This window comes from Triplophysa dalaica, chromosome 22 (assembly GCF_015846415.1).
Source record: "Triplophysa dalaica isolate WHDGS20190420 chromosome 22, ASM1584641v1, whole genome shotgun sequence".
Taxonomy (NCBI): Eukaryota; Metazoa; Chordata; class Actinopteri; order Cypriniformes; family Nemacheilidae; genus Triplophysa; species Triplophysa dalaica.
In genome coordinates this window covers 88,739-114,162 of record NC_079563.1, presented here as the reverse complement: position 1 = coordinate 114,162, position 25,424 = coordinate 88,739, and the positions used below count along the sequence as shown (strand labels likewise).

The window sequence follows — 25,424 nt, the reverse complement described above, 5'->3', positions numbered from 1 at the left end:
CTCAGAAATAAGCTGAAGCAACAACCATGTCCATAGAATAACAAGAATCAGGCCAGAAAAGGAGTAATTTATGGAGCAAATCTGATGTGCGAGCAATCACATGACGCCGAGTTGTACAGAGAATGTCTATGGTGTTGTACAAAAGCTGGTGCTGTGAGGGGCTCCGCAAGGGCAGAATGTGCAAAAACACTTAGGGAAGATACGCAGTCTTCCTCTACCTCCTCTTTTTAATGATAACATTCCATAGCACTTCAGGTCACACACAATGCATGACCGCAGTGTAACGTATCAACATTTTCTTTTCAGACAGCTCAAAATACTGAAAGGGCTTCTAGGAGAACAGTCTTGAAGAATGAGTCAAAAGAATCATTGAGTTGTTTCGTGAATCACAGCAGTATGAATAGCAGTGCATCTGTGAAGAGAGTTTTTCTTTTTGTTCTCTCTTCAGAGAGGAATCAGTGTGAAAATACATTGGCAACGTCCTGGCAAAATAAACGATATATATAAAACGTCTCTAAGGTTTGGATCTTGGCCACATATGGCAATGTTTTGAAACAAAGACATCCACATGTTATTATGTTACAGCGGGCATCAATAAAGCCATTTGAGTCTCCTCTCGGGTAGAGGGGTTTGTTTCAACAGAAGCTCTCGTCTGTCATAAGCACCTTGTCAATCATTAAACAGGAAAAGCACTGAGGCTACGTCCTCAATACAACACTATTGTACTGCTTACTGTATGGTATACACCTAATATCACCAACTACAGATGTGAAGTATACACAGTGCAACAATCATTATAAACAGAAGAACACATCAAGAACATCAATTGCACACGTCACCACATTTTTGTCACACGACAAATTACTCCAAAAACAAATGGTTAACTTTTATTTTTAATCAGTAGAGTGAACATGTTTAAACTCTTGGTCAAGAATTAAAAGCAGGAGTTAAACATGATAATTGGGAAAAGAAAGGTCAAGGCAAGCACATTGCGTTGTGGGAGTACCCACTGGCTGTATCCATAGCCGTTTGCATCCTAAACCATTCACAGCATTATTGAACACTGCTTCACTGCATCACAAACTGTTATACCGATGCACCATAAACTTGACTGAGCAATACAGGACATAAATATATTATACACTTATGCACAGCACGAAGTCTAAATCAAAAAGAATATAAATCAACACAATGGCACAAAACATAACAAGGTTCTTAATTTAAAGGAAACACATCTTTGCAAAAGTTCCATGAGCCTGCAAGCTTTTTCTTGGCGTGAATACAAAGTCCAAGGTGAATATTTATTATTGTTCTTTATTTAGACTGAGAATTCTCCGATGTGCATTTCACTTACACCTGCAGAAAAATTCCTGACTAAGCAAGACGACAAAATGCCTTTGAAAACACTATGCGTAAAGAACAGCCATGGGGCATTGTAAAGACAGCACTCCTAGACTGTTAAATAACAGTACCGAATAACTGTAAATAAGAACCATTTTGTGACTTGTGATTAAATTCAAGCTCAGATTACGGTGTAACCTTGAGACAAACTAGCAGAATCTTCCACTGGTTAAAGTTCACATTCGCGGGATGCAATCCAATCAGTTTGTTGCAGGAAGCAGAAAACAGGGATTAGCCATGGGGGAGATGAGTTTACAAAGTGGCAATAATCTTCCTGAAGCACTTTATCCTATTAGCTCAATGTATCACCCGCTAAAATGATCCGCTAGACCAACAAACACTAATCATAACAGAAACCTGTCATATATATTCTGTTCAACAATAAACAAATGCCCTTCAAGAGTAAAAAAAATCTCACAGGACATCTTTATAATACCTTCAACATTTCTCCTTGACAGAAGAGATTAATGGAAGTCTCTGGATTTTCCAAACCGTCTCCAGAGACTCTAGTTATCACACAAGTGTAGGGTTCCAACACCTTTCACCAATGAATTTCCCTGATTTTCAAAACTTTTTTTAATTGTGGAAAAAGGGTTTTTCCACAATCAACCTAAATCTAGCATATTAAATAAACTGATTCTATGTAGAAATGTTTATGCAACCCACTATAATTGCTTATTTCTTCACATTAATGTTGTTTCTGGAGGACTATTTTAGTTTTAGACTAGTCTTTGTGTCAAGCTGTCATTTTAGATTTTATTCGTTTTAGTAACGTTCACACTCTTTTTTTAGTTTAGTCAAGTTTCAGTTGACTAAAAGTATGAACATTCTAGTCTTATTTTACTCAGAATTATCCATGACTATTTTCGTGTAGTTTTAGTAGACGAAACTAGCTCTAGTTTCAGTCAATGAAAATTGTATTGTAGTCTCTTTTTAGAAATGCAATTCTATTTTACCCAGTCAATATAGTATAGTGTGCTGAAATTGTGGGATTATAACAACTATTAAGCGAACCTAGTAGTATAGACAAAACCAAAATCTTCTTATAGCCAAACCTATTTCAAACAAGGTTGCCTTATTACATTATTGTAATCTTATAGACTCAATAAATATCACTATTTTTCCATAATTCACCTTTAGCTCTTCATTTGTCACCTTACAGTTTAAAAAGAGACCTCTGCAGTCTCAAGCAAGTTTTCAATATACACATTTCCAATATGAAAAATCGAATCTACTTAATTGTGCCCAAAATATTTTTAGAAGAAACATCTAAACTAAAAACTGAGACAAATCAAAATCGAACTCAATGCCATCTGAACTATTGGGAAAGCAATCTCTGAGCAATAACATTTTTCCTCCGTGTGAATTGAGATTGAAATTCATAAAATCCTATGATAGACCGTCAAGCTCACCCATTCATTCAAATACAATGAGTTTAAATAGGCCCTGCAATAAAAACAAACACACTTAACTGATTTCCAATAATACTCTCAAAGCCTTTTTTTATACCAGCGCTATTAATGTGATCAATTAGTTGTTTCGCTGGTTTACTCAGTAATGACCAGGCTTCCTTATAACACCGGTTTCACCTACCGAACCTGTTACGAGCAGGAAGTGATTATGAAACAAAAGAATGGCACGTTCATGTATCCGCATGATGTTTCAATGATACAGTCAAATAATACAATGGAAGCCAGTGAAACTCTGACAAAATCTCGTTTCGTTGAACCTGATCTCCCGCGTCCCGTCTTGTCCTTCCAGTAGGACACTGAAAACAGGATGTGTACTACATATGGCGGTGTGTATACAAGTACTACACACACCTGAACGTCAAACCAATAAAATATAAGCCCTCTATAGTTTCAAAAAGATTAAATATCTTATATTGTGATTTTGGTTAAACAGAAATAAGATTTATGTAACAGCAGACCATGACAAGCACAGTCTAGTCAACCATGTCTTTGATATCAAACGCGACACATTGAAACAAAAATCACTGTATATGCTAAATACAACCTAAAACGCTTAGAATAACAAACAAATAAATAAATACTGGGTTTGACAGGTCATGAGAATGAGAACCCAAACAAACGTCTCCCCACCATTCTTAGCACGGTACGGCTAACGTTAACAGTGAAAGAGGCACCGTACATCGAGTCGAGCCGGAGGACAAAAAACCTTCTCGTACTCACCTTAAACTGAACCTTTCCGATATTCTCCGTTCATCTACGAGATAAAATCGCTCTGCTAATCCATCAGTGGCAGTTCACGTTAGGAGGCACAAAAACCATGTAAAAGCCCACGAATTACAGTGCTAGCCGACTCCAGTAGATGCTGGGAACCAGAAGAAAGCTGCTGCTAGCTGAACGAGCTAACGCGTTCTTCACTACACAAACCGCTCGACGAAAACTTAGCCACAGCTGCTTGGAAGTTTCCTTTGTGACACAAAAATGTTCCGACGACACAAGAGATTTACAAAAAAGTGTCTGTGTGATTAAAAAGGCGACCTAGAGGTCGCCAACGTAGTTAATTTACATTGAGAAACGAAGCGGTCATTGAAGTGATGGAGCAGTGAAGCAGCAGCCACGCACTGGGACGCTCTGCGCTACAGTTGTGCTAAATGCTGCTGTTCGATTCGCAAACGAACCGTTGGTTTGAATCGGTTCTTTTTAGGAATCAATTGAACCGAATCGCACAGTGTTTGTAAATGGTAAGGAAAATATTTCTAGGTTTATTATTCGTTTCTAAATAAGAGACACGGTTAGCTGTGTTGTGTTTCTCTTTCAGTACAAAAGTGAACGCATAAATTTAGCGAGGGGACTTTTATAAAGAGATAAACCAAACGAATCATTTTGCGCCGGTTAAAACGAATCTTCATCGCTTACTCGGTCTTTAAAACGTTATAACGTATATATGGTGAAATGCCATTTCGGTCCAATTGGAAAACATGAAAGCAGGCGTGCAGTTTAAACCTAATGATGATTTGGATTTCCACGGAATGAATCATATTCTCCAAATTGGAACGGGAAGGAAGCGGAAGTGCATTACATTTATGTCGTAGGATTGGTTGGCTGCATTTCTATGAGGCGTTTTAAGTAGAAACAACAAGAACGAACGACTTGATTCCACAAATACAGCGAATAAATACTAAGATGTGGAGAATGATAGTACACGAAACGATAAATAATCCTTATCTTTATTCTGATGAATAAATTGTTCATAAACTTGAATTTCTGCAGCCATTTCAAACGCTGATTTACAGTAACGTCCTGACCATCATCTGTCAAAAGTTAATATTTGTCTCCACCAGGTGTTCGCCTACTGTTACTGTCACTTTATTCGTCTGCAGGGGCGTTTTATTCACATATACATTTGCATAACAGCATCTATTTTACATCTTTACAAATCTGTATGCAAATATACATTAAAGTGCTTCAAACAACAAACAAGACAGCCTACATAAAATGTATTCATAACATTTTATAGATTATAACACAATCTGTATAATTTAAATGATAACTAAGAATATACAAGGCAATGGATCTCTACAGATATGCTAAATGTCTCACTTCCATAGTCAACAAGAATTTTGTTCTGTAATTTTTTGTGCGAGTCCTTTACATTGAATAAATGCGTCCTGGCAAGGATCACGACCCAGAAACTTTCGCAACATATCCATACCATCCATTGAACCTCCTGCCTCCAGCACCACACGCTTGTATTCCTTTCCCACCTGTGGGTCAAAACACACAAACATACATGTTTTGACTAAATCATAATGCTGAACGTAAACATCCCAAAACATATATTATTTGTAAACAGACTAGATATTAATTGATAATTATCATGGACAGAATTTTGTAATTAAACATGAATGATGAAGTCAACTTCCCCTAAATGTGCAGACTCATCTATAAACAATACTATGACACAACACTTGTCAATAGTTTTGCGTAGTTAGTACTACTCCTGTAGTATCTATTAATATATCTGAGATGCATCTATTTCTGTCAGTTCACTAGTCATAATCACGTGCCAAAAATGTGTTTCTCATATCCACTTTCCCAATCATAACAGATTCTTGATTTCTGCCTTAAATGGAGATTAAATTTGTTTTGCTGATTCAGAATTCAAGTGGTGACTTTCAATTCAAATAATGATTCGTTTTTTTTCTGTTCTCTGTTGATTATTAGCCGAACAGAAGAAAAAAACAGAAAGAGCCAAACTTACTTTTGGATTCATGATTCCTTCCTTCTTGAAACGACTGAAGAAGATATCCATTGAGTATATTTCACTCCAAAGATAGCTATAGTACTGACCATCATATCCTCCAGCCAAATGACTGAAACTAGCCGTCATGTTTGTGCCTGTGGAAAGAGTTACATATGAAAATTAAAACAATTAAATGAATCATTTAAAAAATCATCAAACCATTTATTTTTATATAATTTAGCCCAACAAATAAAATTTTACTGACTATACAGTATATGTTTTATGTTATACTGTATACATAAAGTATTCCCCTGAAGAAGTTGTTCCCCACTTAGAAAGAAATGTTTCTTGCCACAATTGAGTTATTCGTGATTTTTTTCTACATTTACTTCCTATTAGAAAAAATTAAGAGATCATTACATTGTTTTATTTATTTAATATTGATAGGTAATGTATGTGTTGAGGATTAGGTCATTCTGTGAACTACTTACAACATTTCTCTAAAATTTCAAATAAAAATTGTGTTTCTATTTGCATTTATTTGCAGAAAGTGAAAACTGGAGAAACAGGCCACAATAACAGAAAAGATGCTCGTTATTTTTGAGACCTCAAATACTGCAAAGAGAACACGTTCATATTCACTTTTAAGCAATACAACAGTTATATTTGTACATGTATTTAGGAAAAGTTCAAAACTATTTTTAGAACCTTGATTTTCAATTCACTTGTCTTGTCATGCTGTCAGTCTTTCATATTGCTTTCGGATGACTTTATGTCAATCCTGAGGTTTGACTTTATTGATTCAAAAGACTGGACTGGAATGACCACATTAAATCTAGTAGTAGTGAATAAATTAAATATTTGAATGGTCTCTTGACTTTTTCCCCGACTCTTTGGAAAATAACTTGATGTTATGTAAGCAGTTGTATGTTAAAGTCCCAGTGAAATTAAATAAAAAATATGGTTCATTCATTTTTAAAAATTTGTGTGCCCTCATAATCTTCAGTTGAAATCTGAAAATGCACTTCCTTTCTGTAATGACTTTCCATCTTAAGTGAAACGGCCGTTTTTATATATCCAATCAAATCGCAGAGAAAGAAAAAAGCCATGGCCACTATTTTTCTCATTAGAAATTCCATTTCACTCAGAAATGCGTCAAATACGGAAGTAAAAACAAGCCCTTTCAAAAGGAAAGCCTGTAACCATTAGGCAAAAAAGCGTTTGCTAGTTTGTGAATGGATGTCAATGGGTTTTGCTAGCCGTTACGGGTTCTCCAATTGGAAGTATTACAGACCCTGTACTTTAATGAACTCATTGTAGTGACATCACTACATAGAAGATTTCTTGTTCTTGCTGGTCTGAATCAACACTTTGAATTCTCACTGGAAAGTTTACAGACCATCTGGGTACTTTGAGAATACCCATTACAACATACTATAGTTTTAGGACCAACTTATTCTAATTTCGAAAACTATTTAGGACGGATAAAATGCAAATCAGCAGCAGTGTGTCATTTCAAAAATCCAAAAATGTTATTCATAAAACCCTATAAACATTAAAATACAACCTTCAAAAAAGTTAGGACAAACTCCAACATAAGTCAATATATTATTAGTGTCAGAGTCTCATGTGTTGCATTTTTAGCCATGATGACTATTACACCACAAGGCTGTCACATCCTTATTGGCCGGTTATGCCGTGTTTATGACCTGGTGTGGCAGGGATCCCCAGGATCTCTTTACTGTGTTTGGCAAACTCAGCTGCAGTATCAGCACTGTCCTTAGTGTGGAGTGACTGGTCAGATTTACTGAGAACAATCTGCCGGAGGTTCATCAGACCTGCACACAAACGCACTGTTACAAATATTCATTTGAATATTTTTTGCATAAATTATACACAAATACAGCAGATATTTGTAAGGCAGCAAGACAAAAATGGATAGATACATCCATGGATAGATAGATTATCTGACCAGTGTTGGCCACTCTGGATGCAATGAGTTTATTCAGCAGGCTGTCAGGAATCGGGCTGCCATCTTTGTAGTGGCGGGACATCCTTCTTAGGGACTCTTTCTCCCAAACCCAGTTCTCCAACATCTGAGATGGTACCTCCACAAAATCGGTCTCGACCTGTGTCCCACTGAACTCTGCATAGCGGGTCTGGAACATGCAGGTTGAGCATTCAGGTGTGATTTTTATCTATATACCTTAGACAGGTCATTATAGGTTGTGAACCTAATTCAACTTAAGACAACAAATAAACTGTAAGTTTTTAAAAAGTTGTCTTAATTTATTACAGTGGGTACAAGGGTCTATCACCCTTACTGAATTTTTTTCAAACATTACATGTTCACTGCTAATATAATTTAATACTGTCTTTTTATTATTATTTGGTATGTTCCCCTTTTGCTTTAATGAGACTGCAATGATCATGCACTCATTGCTGGCATGGACTCCATGAACCTGATGAAAGAACATCATGTGCACTTAATGGAAAAACTGAAATGTGACCTTTCACATAAGGAGTTAATATGACCTTGAATGTGCTTGACCCAGAAATACATAAGAATCTATTCAAGTTACATTCAAACGGTTCTTAAAATTGAAACGAATGCAGGTTTAGATTTCCGGAACCCACTGTAATTGCTTGAGAATTTTGATTTACCCTGGAGCAGATCTCATGCATGACATGTCCAAACTCATGGAAGAAGGTCTCCACCTCATGGTGCTGCAGAAGGGAGGGCCAGTTACTCGTAGGTTTTGTAAAATTGGCCACCATGGCGGCTACTGGTATCCTACGTTTCCCATCATTTCCAAGACATCCTGGCTGTAGGCCAAAGCAAGCTGCGTGGCCATATTTACCCTCCCTAAAGAGTAAAAATTATCAAATCTGAATGAATTAAATCAATTTGAATAAAGACAATATCAGCCAATATCACACCACCATTCAATGCTGAAGACCTAAACCTAAAACATCCTTTATATATTTTAAATAACTTTTTTAAAGCGGAGGTAACATGCTATGTCACGCATTTTGACTTCTTTCCACTGTTAAAAATGCTGGCTTAGTAAAAAACGAGTACGACGTATGACATTTCATTGCTTGATACAATTGCCCAGCATACCAACTTGTTTCGGAAAGTTTTTTAAAAGTCTGGATCCCCGTTTTCGAAACAGGGATCCTTTTACTGGCCAATTCTCCCAGATACGCATGGCGAGGCAAAAGAAATAGCCCACCCACGTTGGCATGCAACTGCAGCACGTTACTGTTGCGATAGGGAGAAGTCTGAGGTGTGTTTGTTTGTTCATGGCATTTCAGCGATGGATGCTACATAAACAGTGGATAAAACGCTGGATTTGGAGATAGTTTGAAACTGATAGATGGCGCGGCCCCAGTGCTAAAAATGGCGGACATGAATTGCAAGCGGTAAGTCAAACTAAGTCACATGTTTGTTCTTTGTTGGCAAATGTCTGAGGTGGTTTACCTGGGATGCAAGTCCAGATAAAACTGCCCGATCTCATCTCCATTCTCATAGTCCTGCACTGAGTAGAGTTTCACATTGTTATGCCAAACATGAGCGTTTGCCACCTGCTGGAACTTCAGACCTAACAGATCCTGATATATGTTCAGCAGACCCTGAGTCACCACCTCCAGAGGGAAGTACTCGATCAGTTTGTCCTTATCAACTGCAAACTTCACTTGTTCCACCAGATTCATGTAATAGGGCATGTCCCACGCGTGGATCTGTCCGTCAAAAACCCAACCCCGCCTTTTGCACTCAGCATGTTTGAGTGATAGTAAACAAAGTCTCTCCTGCTCACCTACTGGTTTCAACTTTTTATACAACTCATCTAGAGGGCATAACAAACAATAATTTTAGTTATAGAACTGAACCCTCTCAACTGTGTCAAATCATACATGTAATACAAGATCAAAAAGTATCTGGATGCACAGAGGACTCTATGATTAACATCATGATTAACAGGTTTAAAGGGATAGTTCATCCAAAAAATGTTTTTGGTCAAAATTCTTCACCATTATGTGGTTCGAAAACCTGTTTATGACTCGATCTTCTTATGAACACAAAAGAAGATATTTTCAGAAATGTCTCAGTGGTTTGGTGTCAATGGGATCCAGTGTTGTTTGATTACAAACATTCTTCAAAATATCTTCTTTTGTGTTCTGCAAAAGAAAGTCATACAGGTTTAAAAAGGCCATTTTTGGGTACACTGTCTCTTTAATGACTTTGTAAGAAGGACTAACAGAAGTTGTAATGGACTAGTATATCAGCTTGATCAATTTAATAACTGATATGTGAAAAACATTTTGGTGTTAGATCCTTCTTGTATTAGTGACAAAAAACTAGTGACAGGCAACACTTTGTATAAATGTTTTGCTTTTAGTGAATATTTTATAAAATTGTTAACTTGTTTGCTTTCTTTCAGCCATTTTTAACACTTTGAAGTGACAGTTCACCCGAAAATGCTGTCATTATTTACTCACCCTCTTGTCATTTTAAACCTGTAAGACTTTCTTTTTCTGCAGAACACAAAATAAGTTATTTTGAAGAAAGTTGGTAACCGAACAGCACTGGCCCCCATTCACTTCTATTGTATTTACACAAAACCAATGAAAGTGAATGTGGTCCTAGTAACAACATTCTTCAAAATATCTTCTTTTGTGTTCAGCGGAAAAAAGTCATACAGGTTTGAAATGACAAAAAGATGAGAAGGAAGACCAAACTGTCTGGCCAATAAGATTAATCTATTCCTTTCCAGTCAATCAAGCCGTCCATTCTGCTCTAAAGTGGTTTTGACCATTGAAAAACATACATTCATCTTGTTCAAAAAAACTTTGCATAAGGAATACACTGTATTGCCATTACATTGTGTGATAACTCACTACATTGTAAGTGCTCAGGTGACCAAAATGATAAAGAGATAAGGCAAAAATACAGATCAAGGAACATACCAAGAAATTGTGCCACATTCTCAGAATTTTCAGCCATTGTCATTTCCAGCATATAATTGGCATGATTGGTGAAGCCCAGGAGTTTGGCCAGCTTTGCCCGCAACTCGATCAGCTGTTCAAGAATAGCAGTGTTTGCCTGAAAATATGAGTACAATTAATCATTTGCACCATTTAAAGCTCCAACGTGTAAATTCTTGGAGGATCTATTGACAGAAATGCAATATGTAATGGATAATGTACAGGCAGCCGGTTGTTTTTGCAGAAATAAGCCCTGACAGTGTGATCAGGACCAGACTTATTTTGCAATAACCGCCGGCTGCTTGTACATTAACACACAGAGACTTGGCACATGAGAAAAAAACTGGACATGAAATGCGAAATAGAAATATTTTATTTGCAAGTTTTTACCCAATACAGACCTTCAGCGAGGAAAAGCCGTTAACTTACGGTTTTAAGATAAGAAAAGATGTTCAGATGTCATGAACAGGCAACCTGGTTTAATCTTTTTTTAATATAATGTCATATATGTTATTTAATGACACATTTATATTTCACTTGTCAAAAAAAACTGTCAAAATGATAGCTGTATCCGGGATACCGTGTGTTTTTTTAGTTTTGAGAGGTTGTTATTTGGGAATAACTGACCTGCAAATGTCGCGAGTGGCCAATCAGAATTAAGCATTCCAACAAGTGGTGTAATAAAATATGCATAACTATGTCTTCAGAGATGTATAAAGACGTTATATAATGAAGCAATATGTTTCTATTACCTTAGAATGACCTATTTCTATCTACATACATGGAATTTGCCATGTTGTTTCAACAGTAGCCCTAAGAGGAACAAACTGCACCACAGAACGTGTTTCGTGAATACGTTTACTCCTTCAGCAAAGAAGCGAAAACATGACGACATCTCAGCCCTGTGTCAGCCACCGTATTGAGCGACTCATTATAAAGGAGGACCTACATCTTTGCACCTGCTGTGAAAGGCAGCCTCCATCTTTCTCCTGGTTTCTGGAACGTGACATCTTTTCATCAGGGGAAAGTAGTGCGGGTAAGCCAGAGTCACTTCGTACCGCCCATCTTCTGTTCTCTCGAGACCGTTCACGTAACTTTCCGCAAGACCCGCTTGGGAGAGAAAGAAATACAAGGTCAAGATGACTTCACTAAAGCAGCTGATGTTATACCACAGTTGTGCTTACCAAGCTCCTCCTGAGAGAATGAGAGTACAGTATTTTCCTCGTTCACGTTTTGGTTGAAATCTATGGACAGTTTACTTATTTGTTTGGAAATTGACTTGACTTCCTGAAGTAAAACATGAAAAAATTATAAGACAATCGCACTGCATAAGTGCAAATACGTGCAAATAATATTTGTAAATTGTCCATCTCACAAATAGTAAAAAACATACTTCTTGTATTTCCTTGGATAAGTGCAATCCATTCCGTTTTCCAAGCTTTATCAGTCGCTCCAGCAATCTCTTTGACTCAGGCAATAAATCACTGGATTGTTTTTCCTATAAAGATAAAATGGGAAGCGCTGAGGCATGCAGACCGAATGCCTGAAGTTAAGGTTTATTGCATGCACTGATGCATCCACAACTAACTGCACCTTTGACACCAGACCAAATCTACATGGGTCCAATGCTGTACTAGTTGAGCGGTCGCATGCTTTTCTGTCAATGCAGTTTTACACAGGGTCACGAAGGACTCAACACTGGCCTTCACAAGAAATAGCCAGACCATTTTATTACAGCTCAATTAGAAAGGCAGTAAATACCCTGGAAGATGGACAGTCTAGTTAAATGAATGTCAGAGCAGCCAAACTGAAGGCTTTGCTCACTCCAAAATGATTTCTGACAGTGATATTTAATTTGTGAATTCGCACTATGAAATTGTTTTGGTCCCAGGCTCAGCTGACACTGCCAAATGTCTTATTTTATGGGTCACCCCATGAAACCGCGCAAATTTTTCAGATGTGCCGTTTTACTACACAACGATTTCAGTTCTCTTATAATAAACGGTGTCTAATTATGCTCTCTTGTTATAATGTGAGGACCAGTGTTGGGTTTAACGAGTTACTAAGCGATTACCCTTATCTTTTCTGTAATTTAAATACAGTTACTTTGGATGTCATGTATACAATACTGGAATTGACATTAAAATTTAAAGTCTTAGTTTAAAATGCATGCATTAATGTATCTTTCTCACATTTGTAATACTTTAGTTATGTCAGTTAATAAGAGTACTTTATGTAGTTTTATGTTACTTTTTTAAATGAATTAAGAGTCGTTTCTTGTGTATCCTTGAATCACTTGTACTTGTACAGTAATATAATGACACTATTGAATATGTAATTAGTAACTAGTAATTAATAACTTTGTCAGAGTAACTTACCTAACACTGGTTATGACAATCGTAAGAATGAAAACAACCATTCCCTAGCGTTAGAACAAGTGATATTTAAAATGCTAAATTAAAATCTATTTTATTAAAAGTGTCATAAAGAGTTCTTTTATTCATCCTTTATCAACTGCTCGCCACGGCTCCCTGGTCTTAACAAAGATCTTCTGAAGTGAATCGATGCGTTTGTTTAAGAGAAATGTCCATATTGACAACGCTATGAATGTCTAGCTTTCGTTATCCCTCGGCTGCGAGTGAACCAGAGACTTGTTCTGGCAAATCGAAAGCTACCGCACAGAGGAGACGGTATCCTGTTGGACCAAAACGAAAAATGCATCATGGGTCACAGGAACTTACATGCCTGCGTCATTTGCCCGAAAAACTTGCCCCCAATTCGCTTTCGTTCTACTGCTTAGAAGTAAAATGATACGTGGTATTATAACTAAAATTTTGACTCTTTAAGAATAAAGTCATATTCAGTGAGGAAGCCTTGAGGGTGAGTAAAACATGGGAAAATTTTGTTTCTTCGCTGAAGTATCCCTTTAAGGGGTTCATGTTTTAGGGTCACGCCTTTTTCTCATTACTGAAATAATTTAATTAACAATTTTGTTCATAATTAGTCATGTTTTAAGTATAAATAATTCATTTTTTTACTTTGGATGCAAAATGTGCTTAACTTGCTTTTTAGTTTTTCTACATTTATTAATGGCTCTAATTAGACCCACAAATGGTCTAAATGTCTGTATCTTCTCTTTGCCCCGCCTCTCTGAAACGGGCAGATTTTTTTACAAAGCTCATGGCTCTGAAAAGCGAGGTGCGCTCTGATTGGCCAGTTAACCAGTGTGTAGTGATTGGTCGAATACTGCAAGCGTGTGACCTAAATGTAACCCCTCTTTCCATATTTGAAACATCAGGTTCCAAAGCAATTGCACTGACAGATACACCCACATTACTTGCGTATACATTTGGGCGGACTTAGTTGGATCATACCACGAACTGACATAGATTTGTGGGGGTGTGGTTACACGAGGCATTTCAGGCAGGTCTGGGTGAGCATTCGCCTTTATGTAGAATGCATTGCTTGTTCCGACACTTTAATTTTTTGCAATTTCACGTGTCTAATACATGCATGGGTAACTCATAACACGTCATAGACACATAAAATCACCTATTCACGCCATATGACCCCTTTAAAGGTTCCTTGAGATTCAACTCCATACGCATGTTACCTGCAGAGCTAGAAGTCTCTGGAAAACATCCTCTCTCATGCTCATTTCCACATCGAAATCCGACAGACATTTATCTGCCTCAGTGCTCGCCAATCTGACCTCTTTACCCGGGGAGACAAACTGAGGGAAGTCTAACATGTGACGTGAAGCTGAAAGTAAAAATCATGTACAGTAGTACAGAAGTAGATGTCTGTTGTGTTTCTTAAGCTTGAACATGCAATGCCAAGATCATCGCTTCTGTTTGAACACAAAATTCATTAAGACACAGTTTAATAGCAAGTAATGTTTCAACACACGATATGTAACATCAGTTGCCACTCACCTGCATAATCTGATTTTGCATCTGCCAGAACTTGCAATGTGTTCTCAAAGCAAACTTTTCCAATATCCACGGTCCCCACCGAGTCATGCGCTTGTTTGATCCGCTGGATCAGTAGCTCGGTGCGGCGTCTGATCTCTTCAGGGGTCAGATCCCAGCGCAGGCTGTTTGATTTGACATCTGTGCTGTTGGAGCAGTCCTGGGCTGATATGACTGATCCATTTTGAAGGGTCATCTTCAGTTTAGATCTGGGTGGAATAATTCTGTAAAGTACAGACAGAAGTTAAGCTCGCTGTGTTATTGGTCACTGTGCATTGCGTGGGAACTTATAGTTAGCTTCTTGGCACTTCAAAACAGAAAAACCTCTACATTCACTCCTGCACATAATGCTGAAACCCGAGTGCTCTGTGAGGTTGCATGTTGTGAATGTTTTCCGTACTAACGACGGACACTTTCACATGCCTGTTAAAAGGAATGCGAAACCGATCTTCTCTTGACACACGTACACGAGCTCACACAGATGCCAAATGCATTAGTAGTTTTTCGAGGAGCCGCTAAGATAACCTAATTAAATAACTTTGTAAAATAAGACCCCACTCCAGAGCATTTATAGCATATGAGTCACAGTTATAGGTTCGGTTAATAATAGCAACCCAGACAAACAAGAGAATAATGCATAAAGCGTGTTAATAAAAGTACCGAAATCACAATACCTTCTACCAGCTCGGACCAAAGAACTGCGGAGGACAAACATTGCATGCCTGTTTCATGCGTTCAATGTGCAAAATGGGATGCCCTTCTGCTTACAGTGTCCACACTCGACTGTTGATACAATCCAACTACTCTGACGACTAACGTGATGAATATTTATTAGGAAAGTAGACGTTCGTGGTTCGTGGTACACGGCTATATGATTGGCTGAAAGGGAAACGTTGGTGGTGGGCGGTGCTAGTTGTGTGGCGAATTAATAAATAATAATAAAAATATAATCGGTTGAAAGATTGAACCATGAATAACGTTTAATGTATTTTTATGTCATCTAAGATTTAAAAATAAATATCAATTATATTCATAATAATCTTTCCTGCAGCTCAGTGGTAAGAGCATTGCGTTAACAACGCAAGGTTGTGGGTTCGATCCCAGGGGATTGCAAATACCTGTAAATTGTATAGGATAAAGCAATGTAAGTCGCTTTGGATAAAAGCGTCTGCCAAATGCCTAAATGTAAATGTCTAAATATATAATCATTAAAAATAAATGAAATAATAAAAATGTATATAAAATATAACAGTGCAGTTAGAAAATGATTTAAGCAAGAAGACTTCCAAGGGCCATATTATTAATAATGCATGGAATTAACCGTGATCTTTTGATTGATTACTAGTTGTATTACCATAGTTTAACTTTAAATATCATTGTAAAGTATTGTTTTATTGTATCAAGATCATAAGTCTTAATGAGGTTGTTTTACCACAAATACCATTTCGCTTTTAACGGGATCATAATTTCGGTATCGATTTTACACATGACATTAGTCGCCGTTACATATGATCTTTGCCTCCGCCGGAACCGCGCATGCGCGGTCTCCCGCATGACTCTCGCAGACTCGCACGAGCGTTCATGACGCTGTGGCTCAGAGACGGGCGCTACAGCTGGCACTTTCTCCAGGTAGGTGGGCGGGGGCGCGCGTAGCATCCTCAACACTATAATGTTATTGACAGGTCGTTTTAGGGTGCATGTGGGATGCGGGGGGTCATGAAGACTAGCAGAGATAAGAGATACCTCCCTACTGTTGTCCGTTACTTAAACTGCGAATGTTTACAGTCAAATATGCCACCCGCCTGCGATGTCATCCGTGTAAACATCTGATGTGAAAGCTAGTGGTGGTACAGTGAGTTTAGAGGCTTTATTTTACACATACGATCGCTTTATATGTAACGGTGCGGAATGACATGGCTTCCACGATCCAGCAATGCATCACCACAGCATCATATGTGTTATAGCTTTTGGTATCCAGGACCATGCGAGACATGTTTACATGTAACTTAGCTGCATGAAATGATGTAGTACTGTGCAATAGGCTCATACCTGTTTTGATGTGAGCAGATCATGGCAAAAATGAATAGAAGTTTATTCATAAACAAATTATTTAAAGAAGAATGTTATGACATTAGGCCTAACCCCTGAAACAACACCTCTAAGCATGGTTTTATTTGAGTAAAAGTGTAGTATCCGTGTTTTTTGTGGCATATATAACGAAAAAAAATAAGCTAGTTACTAAAGTGATCCATGGGTAAATTAAATGTGAATATGTGATATGTTAATATTATAACAGACGTTCAATCTATTTTGAACCTGTTCCCAGCTTTCTTCCGGACACAATGGCAGTAGAAAAGCGCTTGGCATATTCTATCGTGCAGTTCCTTAGAGATCAGACACACTGTGGCTCGCTGAATTCAGATGAACAGGAAAGCCTGGAAGGTAGGTCAGCCTAATGTATAAAACAGCTAAAGTCGCAGGCCTTTTTTTTATTGCTGGACTGACTGTTTGGATTGCAGTGACTGTCTGTTAAGAAGGAAGAATTCGTGCTTGTTTAATAACTATTGTATTTCGACATAATCTTTAGTGATTATATGAGATAAGATGATTAGTCAAAATAATATACATATTCGGATATATAATGTGCAATATAATTATAATATAACAGCATATTATCATTATCAGAGTGTTGATAATTTTTGCTCGGCAAAATATCAAATGTGTTTATATCCACTTTGTTGTGTCAGTTTCACAATTACGGAAACTAGTGATGCACCGATGTATCGGCCGCTGATATTAATCGGCCGGTATTGGATTAATGTAACACCATCGGTAATAACACGAAAAAGGCAGATTCCGATGGTTTTTTACGACTCTATGATTTCCGTTATGCGGAAAACACAGATGGAAAGTAGCAAACGGATTGAAAGTAGCACTGAACAGTTAATACAATTCAAATTATGCTATGAATAGCGCTAATAATTATTCAGCTGCTGTTTAAATATGCAATCTGCTTGTTTTTTGTGTGAATGAGTGGTGTGGTTTGTGTACTGTAGTGGACTTTTTAGCATCTGGTGGACGCGAACACATAAACAGAATCAGCGCTGCTTTAACAGAGTTGACCTCAGGCGCATTTTATCGTTTAATTTGAGTGAAGCTGCTGTCAAACTTTGCGGCAAACCGTCAAAATCAAAGTCCGCCGTGAAAATAAAGGTCCAGTAAACCACATGACAACTGCTACAAAAAAATTACAAAACTAGTTATTAAATGTAAGTAGACTTAAAACAGCAAAAGAAAAAAACAGAAGATGTAAGAAAATGGTTCGTATTAACATATTAAAAGAAAAGAAAACACAAAATCCACAAAAATAAAGCGAATTTTTGGAAAAAATAAAACTATATATAAAAATAAAAAGGATTTCAAAGGTCCCTAGTTTATTAATTAACTGCATTGAGGAAATGAGTTTGAGGTCTGAATATACAATGTTTTCTCTGAACAAAATAATTACTGTAAATAGCAAAAGCACAGACTGTAATTAAATGTATCCAAGAAATGATTTTTTTCAAATTTGAGTTAATCTTTTTAATAAAATAAATATTGGATAGCAAAAATCACCTCTGAATATTGTCATGTTGTCTTATTGTATTTTTATCTTAACTCACATTTAGGCACATTTACACTTGTGTCTCTCTTAAAATGTTAAATGGATCTAATTCGTGTTCAGTAAAATTAATTGAATGCAGAAAACCTAGCTAATTTTGTCTAGTACTGTATGCAATTGGCCAATATCGTAATCGGCCGATACTTGTTTGTTATAATTGGTATTGGCCCAAAAAATCCTATTGGTGCATCCCTACCGGCAACATTTGAACGTAGATACAATTTTGCCATGCTCCCATTCAAACACACTGTAAACAATCAAAACATGCCTTATTCTTTCTTGTGTTACAGTTGCAATACAATGTCTGGAGACCACCTTCAAGATCAGCTCCAGCGACTGCCATCTCGCCACCCCACAGCCCCTGAGAGAGATATTCCACAATTCCCTACTCAAAGTAATACAGCATTATAATTAAACTTACGTTTTTGACTGTTACAGTATGCAAAAAGAGACACTTTAACAAAGGTTCTTCTCTAATTGTTATTTACAGAATGATATTGTCGCGCTACCCGAGACGTTTCCTTCTCAGGAGGACATTGAGACAGCTGAGCAGCTCAAAAATGAGGGCACGTCAAACTTTCCTATTATATTTAGACTCGCTGACAAATGGAATTCACTCGGAATAATGACATTCACAGTGGAAACCATATCACAGGACGCAATATGCGTAACTAAATGTGACCGCATTATTCCACTGTGATAATGCAATTCAGAATGGATAAATAATGGATAAGGATGTTCTGTTTTTAATGTGTTCTCTGTTTGCTCAAATGTGTTTTTACTCTTCATTAGGGAACAATCACATGAAAGAGGAGAATTATAGCAGTGCTGTGGATTGTTATACAAAAGCCATCGAGTTGGACCAAAGAAACGCTGTGTATTACTGCAACAGGTAGACGCTGGGATGTCACGCTTTTATTTTCACGTTTGTTGTTTGGTGTTGACTGGTGGGATTGTTCTCGCAGGGCTGCGGCTCACAGTAAACTTGGAAACTACACAGAGGCGACAGGTGATTGTGAGCGAGCAATTGCAATCGACCCCTCGTACAGTAAAGCTTATGGCAGAATGGGGTAAGCTGATGTTATTATAGGATATAGCTTATATAATTTACTCCACTGGATGGATGATACAAGATTTGCTCTTAACATATTTGTGAATTACAGCCGGGTTTGGGGGGGCTTTGCTTCAGGGTCCTGATCATCTTCTAAAGGTTTTATTTTGTAAGAACAACAGGCTGGATAAATATAAGACCCTGACATATTACATCATTTAACATTTCAACAGCAAGGTTTGGAAATCACAAACTGTTATCTGATGTGAATGAATGCTGCGTTCATCCAAGGTTGGAATTACTGTAATTACAAGATGACTTGAATATCTGCTTGTAGCTGGGTGTCTTTGTTTTTACATGATGATTAAGTCGTAGCTTTTGTTTAATTCTGTGTCTTCAACATTTTAACTCCAAGTTTGACAAGAAAATTAGACAAACCTCTTTAGACCCCAACAAAAAATACATTTATTGTGTTAACAAATATTTACAATTGACCAAATTGCTTCCTTTTCTATTTTCTTATTCGTGTTTTTATGATTCCAGACTAGCACTAACGTCTATGAGCAAGTATCCAAGGGCGATAACATATTTTAACAAAGCTCTGGAGTTGGATCCTGTAAACGACACTTACAAGTCCAACCTGAATATAGCGGAGCAGAAACAAAAAGAAGCTTCCAGCCCTGTGAGTACAAAGAGATGATATCAGAATTTATCACATTTGGATTGTTTTGCTTTAAATATAAAATCGATATATTCAAGAATGAACATAGATTCCAATGTACACCAGTTAAGAGACCATTCACACATTTTCTTTTAATCAGCGTTTCTTGATGTTTTGTGGTCATTCCACTCCAGTGTCTGTTGAATTTCAACAAAATCCAACCTCAGGAGTGACAGAAATTCATCCAAAAGCAATGTGAAAGTCTTGACAGCATGACAAGAGTAATCTGTAAAAAAAAGTTACTTCTATGCATTTGGCAGACACTTTTATCCAAAGTGCCTTACATTGCATTGTCCTATACATTTTGTTTCGAAGTATGTGCAATCCCCTGGGATCTAACCCACGACCATGGTGTTGTAAAGGCCATGCTCTAACCACTGAGCTACATGAAAGCTATAATAAATAAAAGTAGAAATAATAATGTTGTATTGCTTAAAAGTGAATATGAACTTGTTTTTACTTTGCAGTATTTGAGGTCTAAAAAATACAGAGCATCTTTGCTGTTATTTGATCTGTTTCTCCAGCTTTTTGCAAATGTAGGTACATTCTTATAGATTAAGATCATGGTCAGTGTAAAGGGACTCGTATTATGGAAAATAGATGTTATTTGCAAAGCATTTTGGACAAACTTATACTAAAAGTCTTGCATGGATACAGTATTTTGTTGCAATGTCCTAATAAACGCTGGTAACATACTGCAGTCTCTGGCAACCCTTCTGCTTGAATTTTTCTGTAATTACTTTAAAAACCTCTAACTGTCCATATTTTGGGGCTGTAAAGTGTGAATTTTAGTTTTACTTTACGCACACTGTATTTGTGGTAACTAGCTGGCCCAAAAACTTTTATTTGAGTGTATCATCTTTTCAAACATACTGCCGCAGAAACAATTAAAAGACCATTTCAGAGACCGTTTTTCTGATTTAAAATTATACAATTTATTGGTACGTGTTTTTTTCTGTGAACTACTACATTACATCTACATTTAGTCATTTAGCAGACGCTTTTATCCAAAGCGCCTTACAAAGAGTTCAGGGAGCAATAAGTGATATGTCATACAAGATTAATAATACAATAGGTCCTAAATACAAAGTTACTAGTTTCCACAAAAGCCAGAACATTGCCTGTTGAGAGAAAGAGAGAGATTTTTGAACTTATTTATCTGTCAAGAATTCACAGAAGAGATGGGTTTCAAGAAGTTCTTTGAATGTTGTGAGAGATGTAGTTGAACGGACTGATTAAATGAATACTGGAGAAACAGGTCAAAATAACAGCTCTGTATTTTTCAAACCTCAAATACTGCAAAAAATATTTGCAAGTTCATATTCACTTTTAAGCAATACAACAGTAATATTTCTACATGTATTTAGGAAAAGTTCCCAAATTATTAATTGAACTGGATTTTTATCAAAGTTTTCATGTCATGGTCTTTCACATTGCTGTTGGACAACTTTCTGTCACTCCTGAGGTTTTTGATTTTGTTGAAATTCAACAGACACTGGACTGGGCCCAATACATCTGGAAATGCTCATTTTGAAATGAAAAGTTGGAGTGGCCTCTTAATTTTTTCCGCGGCTGTTTATTGAACTTTACTGTCCCATATGTGCAACCACTTGTAGTGGAGTATTCGGGGCGAGACCGTGGTTCGAGACCGGTGAGTAATTGTGAATTAGTGCCAGCTGTGCGCACACCGGTCTCGAATCACGTAGGAGATTGGGAGCATATAAGAGAACGAGTGACCGGACCGTCGAAGAGAGAGGACCAGCCCCGAACATGTTTGTATTTGTATTTATGTTTTATTCGCCGGCCGTCGACTGTGAGGGGCAGCCGGCTGTCTTTTTACTTTTGATTTTATTTGATTAAATGTTTATTTAAATGTCTGCCGGTTCCCGTCTCCTTCCTACCCTACTTTGAATCTCTCAACACCACTATAGGCAATAACATTCGTTTTTGACATGTGTTGACAGACGGCTACTGGACTGGGGTTTGACATGGCCAGTCTCATCAATAACCCTGCATTCATTAGCATGGTAAGTTCAAGTATATGGTTTCACATTGCTCTGTTATGGTATTCTCAAAATGCCTCATAAATTGAGTCTGTTAAACTGACTGGCATTCAGCCCATACTGTTGTTAAAGGGCCAGTTGGGTTAGACTCGTAGGTAACGCCTGAGGTGAGGCGTGAGAGTTTCCTAAACAATATTAGGAAAAATCAATACATAAAATGAACACTCAATTTCATAACTTGAATACATACAGTTTATGTCCGGGTTATGAATGATTTGGTTTTGTAAATTGGTTGTATATATATATATATACCTATTTATTGTTATTTACACTGAATGAATCAGATGTTGTCTTACTGCACTATAGGCAGCAAGCATGATGCAAAACCAACCTGTGCAACAACTGTAAGTTTTATGTGTGTTTCATATATTTCCATATTTCGTGATTTCTACCATAAGTCATTATATTAAGTCACCCTTAATGGTTGTCACTGGGGTTTCCCGAATATCTAACCAATGAAAAGTATTAAAAAGTGCTTGTCAACTTTGACAACTCTGTAATCATTTAAAAAGTACATTGTCTTTTTCGATATCCTGAAACACCGCGAATTTGGAGATACAAGGTTTTAGATAAAAAGCGACAGAATATTTGTCTATATGTATGTATTTTGAAATGGAGATGGAAATGGAGACTGGGGGTGGGTTGTTACACTATTTAAAAATGAAATACAGGTGTGAAATAGGTACCTACCACCCCTCTGGGATAGTTGTTGTAAGCCTCTGTGTAAAAGAAAAAAATCATACGAACAAATAAAAACACAACATTTCACCTGCTATTAAAAGAACATGAGATGGGGAGGTTTGTAACTCTGCATGCCAACTGAACATCTGGCTAACATTTGTCAAAATTGTGACGTGATTTGGGTGGAACAATATTTTACCACATCGGTAAATTAAAGAACAAATTGTATTAATTTAAAAATGTATGAAACTCACAAAAAGAGCTACGTACATGTACATACATTAAAACAAAATGGAGATGGTGGTCTAGTGGGTTAAATCAAAGGTTGCTGGTTCGATCCCAGCAGCCATCACCAGTGTATCCTTGAGCAAGACACTTTACTCCATGTTGCTCCAGGGGGATTGTCCCTGTAATAAGTGCACTGTAAGTCGCTTTGGATAAAAGCGTCTGGTAAATGTAAAATGTATTGCACCGATATATCGGCCATTAATGATTATCTGTCCCTTATTTTCCCACTTTCGGCCGACAGTTTAAAAACGGCTGATGATCAGGGCCGATTTATTATAAGTTGTATTCTTTCCTATTCTAATTTGACACGATATTCTTAAAATATCTGTGTTACAAATGTTTGCGATTAACATTCATATCTCAGCTGTGTTCTGTACTAAATAGCATCCGAGGAATGATGTCTAATGCCGCGAGGGGGCCGGCAGCCGGAGTTGGTGGACTATATGACATATCCAGTCTCATTGAAGCGTAAGCATTATCTCTTCAGATTTCATTCTTCACGTATCACTATTTCTAAAGACATTATTAAATCTTGCTTTAGGACTAATGTAAAACTTGCTATTGAGATGTTGATTTCTGTCAGTGGGCAGCAGTTTGCTCAGCAGATCCAGCAGCAGAACCCGGAGCTCATCGAGCAGCTGAGGAACCACATCCGAAGTCGCTCCTTCAGCGGCAGTGCCGAGGAAAATTCCTGATCCCAACGGTCTGACATTGTGCGACAAAAACATAATAAAAGCACAGATACTATTATAACGAAATACAAGTCAAACGAATTTGATAGGCAGATAAACTTGAGAGGCAGGACTGCATTATGAAATTTATGCTGAATATGCTATTTGTCTCTGCAGGTCTATATGGGATCAAGAATCGAGGGGCGGCAGACAGAAAACATTGTGAGCGCAATCCTTTCACCCATTCTTCTGTTCAGTCGAACCAGTGATGGGGTGTGGCACTTTATTTGGGGGTTTCAGGGATAAAGAGGAAAAATATATCTAACACATAAAAATTCAACCTTTACACAGAGAAAATGTCTTACATCTGACTTAGGTTTCTTTGTGTTTGTCTGTGTAGATAAGGTTTTAGTCCTCTGTTACTTTATATGAATGTAGCTGGCAATGACACATCAGAGTTTACATAACAAAATGTTTGATCATGATGTCATGTTAGTTGTGAGCCCATGGTTATTGATATCCAAAATTTAAAGAGACAGTTTCCTCAAAAATGAAAATCCATAAATTCTATCATGCATACTGTATGTCTTTCCAAACCTATGACTTTCTTTCCTCCTCACAACACATAAGGTTTGACTAGTCATATCATAAGATATAAACATATATTTGCATTATTAGGTCATTATTAGGTATTTATTTCGAGTTAATAGTATTATGTGTAGAAAAAGTCAGTCACTTTAATTCAGCAATTTTGTGAACATGTCATTAAATTGTATAATAGACCGTTTCATCAGACGCGCGCGCCAGACTGCAGTTAACTTCCGGTTAGTCAGTGTCTAGAACAGTTAACTTCCGGCTAGCGTCTAATAATATAACTATTTTCATTCGATTTATATTCATATTAATGTGTAGTATTTTTTATTATAATAATTTTATTAAGTAAACGACTTGTTAAATTGTGTTGAATTTTAATTCTATTAAATAAACAATTTGTTTTCGTGTTGTTTTTCTCGCATTTAAAGAAACCGTATGGTACACTGACATCTAGTGGTTGAGCTTGGTTATTGGAATATTGGAGAGACAAGTTTGGCCAAGTATCGGTTCTTCTCGGTTTCTTTTGATTGTTATCAGAAATAATCTACGGGTACTATTGTTTGTGAATGTGTACTGGAACTTTACAGTATGTTACAGTTACCGTCTACATAATTCCATTGCATCAGCTGCTTCAAGACATAATTGAATGAAAAATGATATTAAAAAACATTAAACCTTCTTTATTTTACTGTCCATGTTAACTGTTTGATGCTCCATTAGTGTTCTATGTAAAACTCTGACAGGTTTAGACCAAGAATTGACAGGATTTTCATTTTCGGATGAACTATCCCTTTAACACATTTTAAATTACTTTGACATATTTTGTTCGTTTTAGGAACAAGAGGCATCTGTGTGTGATAAATAATGACTTTATACAGTACTGTATCAGCAGCTTCACAAGACTCGTTTCTTTAGTTGTTTATTCTGTGTTCTCAATAACATAATACGGCTAATTTAAGTTTATTTATGTATCTTTCATTATTAGCATTTTTTCGTTTGCATGCTTCATGATCTGATATTTACAGTCAGATGAGTGAGTGAAACATAAGATGACATTAATAAAACAGCTGTTAAATGTTTTGTCAAGAAAATAGCATCAATAAAGGTGTCAATAGATGACC

General features: G+C 37.0%; 3 protein-coding genes across 7 annotated transcripts in view; 1 reads left to right on the top strand and 2 right to left on the bottom strand.

Annotated features, from left to right (window-relative positions):
- erbin (erbb2 interacting protein) overlaps positions 1 to 3,989 on the bottom strand; it is a 69,631-nt gene extending 65,642 nt beyond the window's left edge. For both annotated transcript variants that reach the window (XM_056736192.1, XM_056736193.1), the window contains exon 1: positions 3,594 to 3,989. The gene's annotated coding sequence lies outside the window, so the exon portion shown is untranslated. The remainder of the gene's footprint in view (positions 1 to 3,593) is intronic.
- A 725-nt stretch (positions 3,990 to 4,714) lies between these two features.
- nln (neurolysin (metallopeptidase M3 family)) lies at positions 4,715 to 15,374 on the bottom strand. 2 transcript variants are annotated; one of them, XM_056736551.1, is made up of 13 exons: positions 15,248 to 15,374; positions 14,538 to 14,797; positions 14,216 to 14,364; positions 11,996 to 12,100; positions 11,787 to 11,889; positions 11,552 to 11,712; positions 10,585 to 10,720; positions 9,098 to 9,464; positions 8,278 to 8,479; positions 7,586 to 7,772; positions 7,323 to 7,451; positions 5,632 to 5,768; positions 4,715 to 5,134 (listed from the first exon to the last, which is right to left on the bottom strand). In XM_056736551.1, exons 1-13 carry the CDS (start codon positions 15,286 to 15,288, stop codon positions 4,979 to 4,981), a joined length of 2,133 nt encoding a protein of 710 aa, XP_056592529.1. In that variant the 5' UTR covers positions 15,289 to 15,374; the 3' UTR covers positions 4,715 to 4,978. The 2 variants fall into 2 exon arrangements, with proteins under 2 accessions (XP_056592529.1, XP_056592530.1); XM_056736552.1 differs by lacking the exon at positions 15,248 to 15,374 and having other exon boundaries at positions 14,216 to 14,452; positions 14,538 to 14,617.
- Positions 15,375 to 16,104: 730 nt separating this feature from the next.
- On the top strand, positions 16,105 to 25,422 carry sgtb (small glutamine rich tetratricopeptide repeat co-chaperone beta). Of its 3 annotated transcripts, none has more exons than XM_056737468.1 (12): positions 16,105 to 16,202; positions 16,900 to 17,015; positions 18,525 to 18,628; positions 18,725 to 18,800; positions 19,027 to 19,126; positions 19,200 to 19,304; positions 19,829 to 19,967; positions 21,971 to 22,033; positions 22,376 to 22,413; positions 23,423 to 23,506; positions 23,622 to 23,741; positions 23,887 to 25,422. In XM_056737468.1, exons 2-11 carry the CDS (start codon positions 16,916 to 16,918, stop codon positions 23,731 to 23,733), a joined length of 921 nt encoding a protein of 306 aa, XP_056593446.1. In that variant the 5' UTR covers positions 16,105 to 16,202; positions 16,900 to 16,915; the 3' UTR covers positions 23,734 to 23,741; positions 23,887 to 25,422. The 3 variants fall into 3 exon arrangements, with proteins under 3 accessions (XP_056593446.1, XP_056593449.1, XP_056593448.1); XM_056737471.1 differs by having other exon boundaries at positions 23,622 to 23,751; XM_056737470.1 differs by lacking the exon at positions 16,105 to 16,202 and adding an exon at positions 16,284 to 16,425.
- Positions 25,423 to 25,424: the final 2 nt, after the last annotated feature.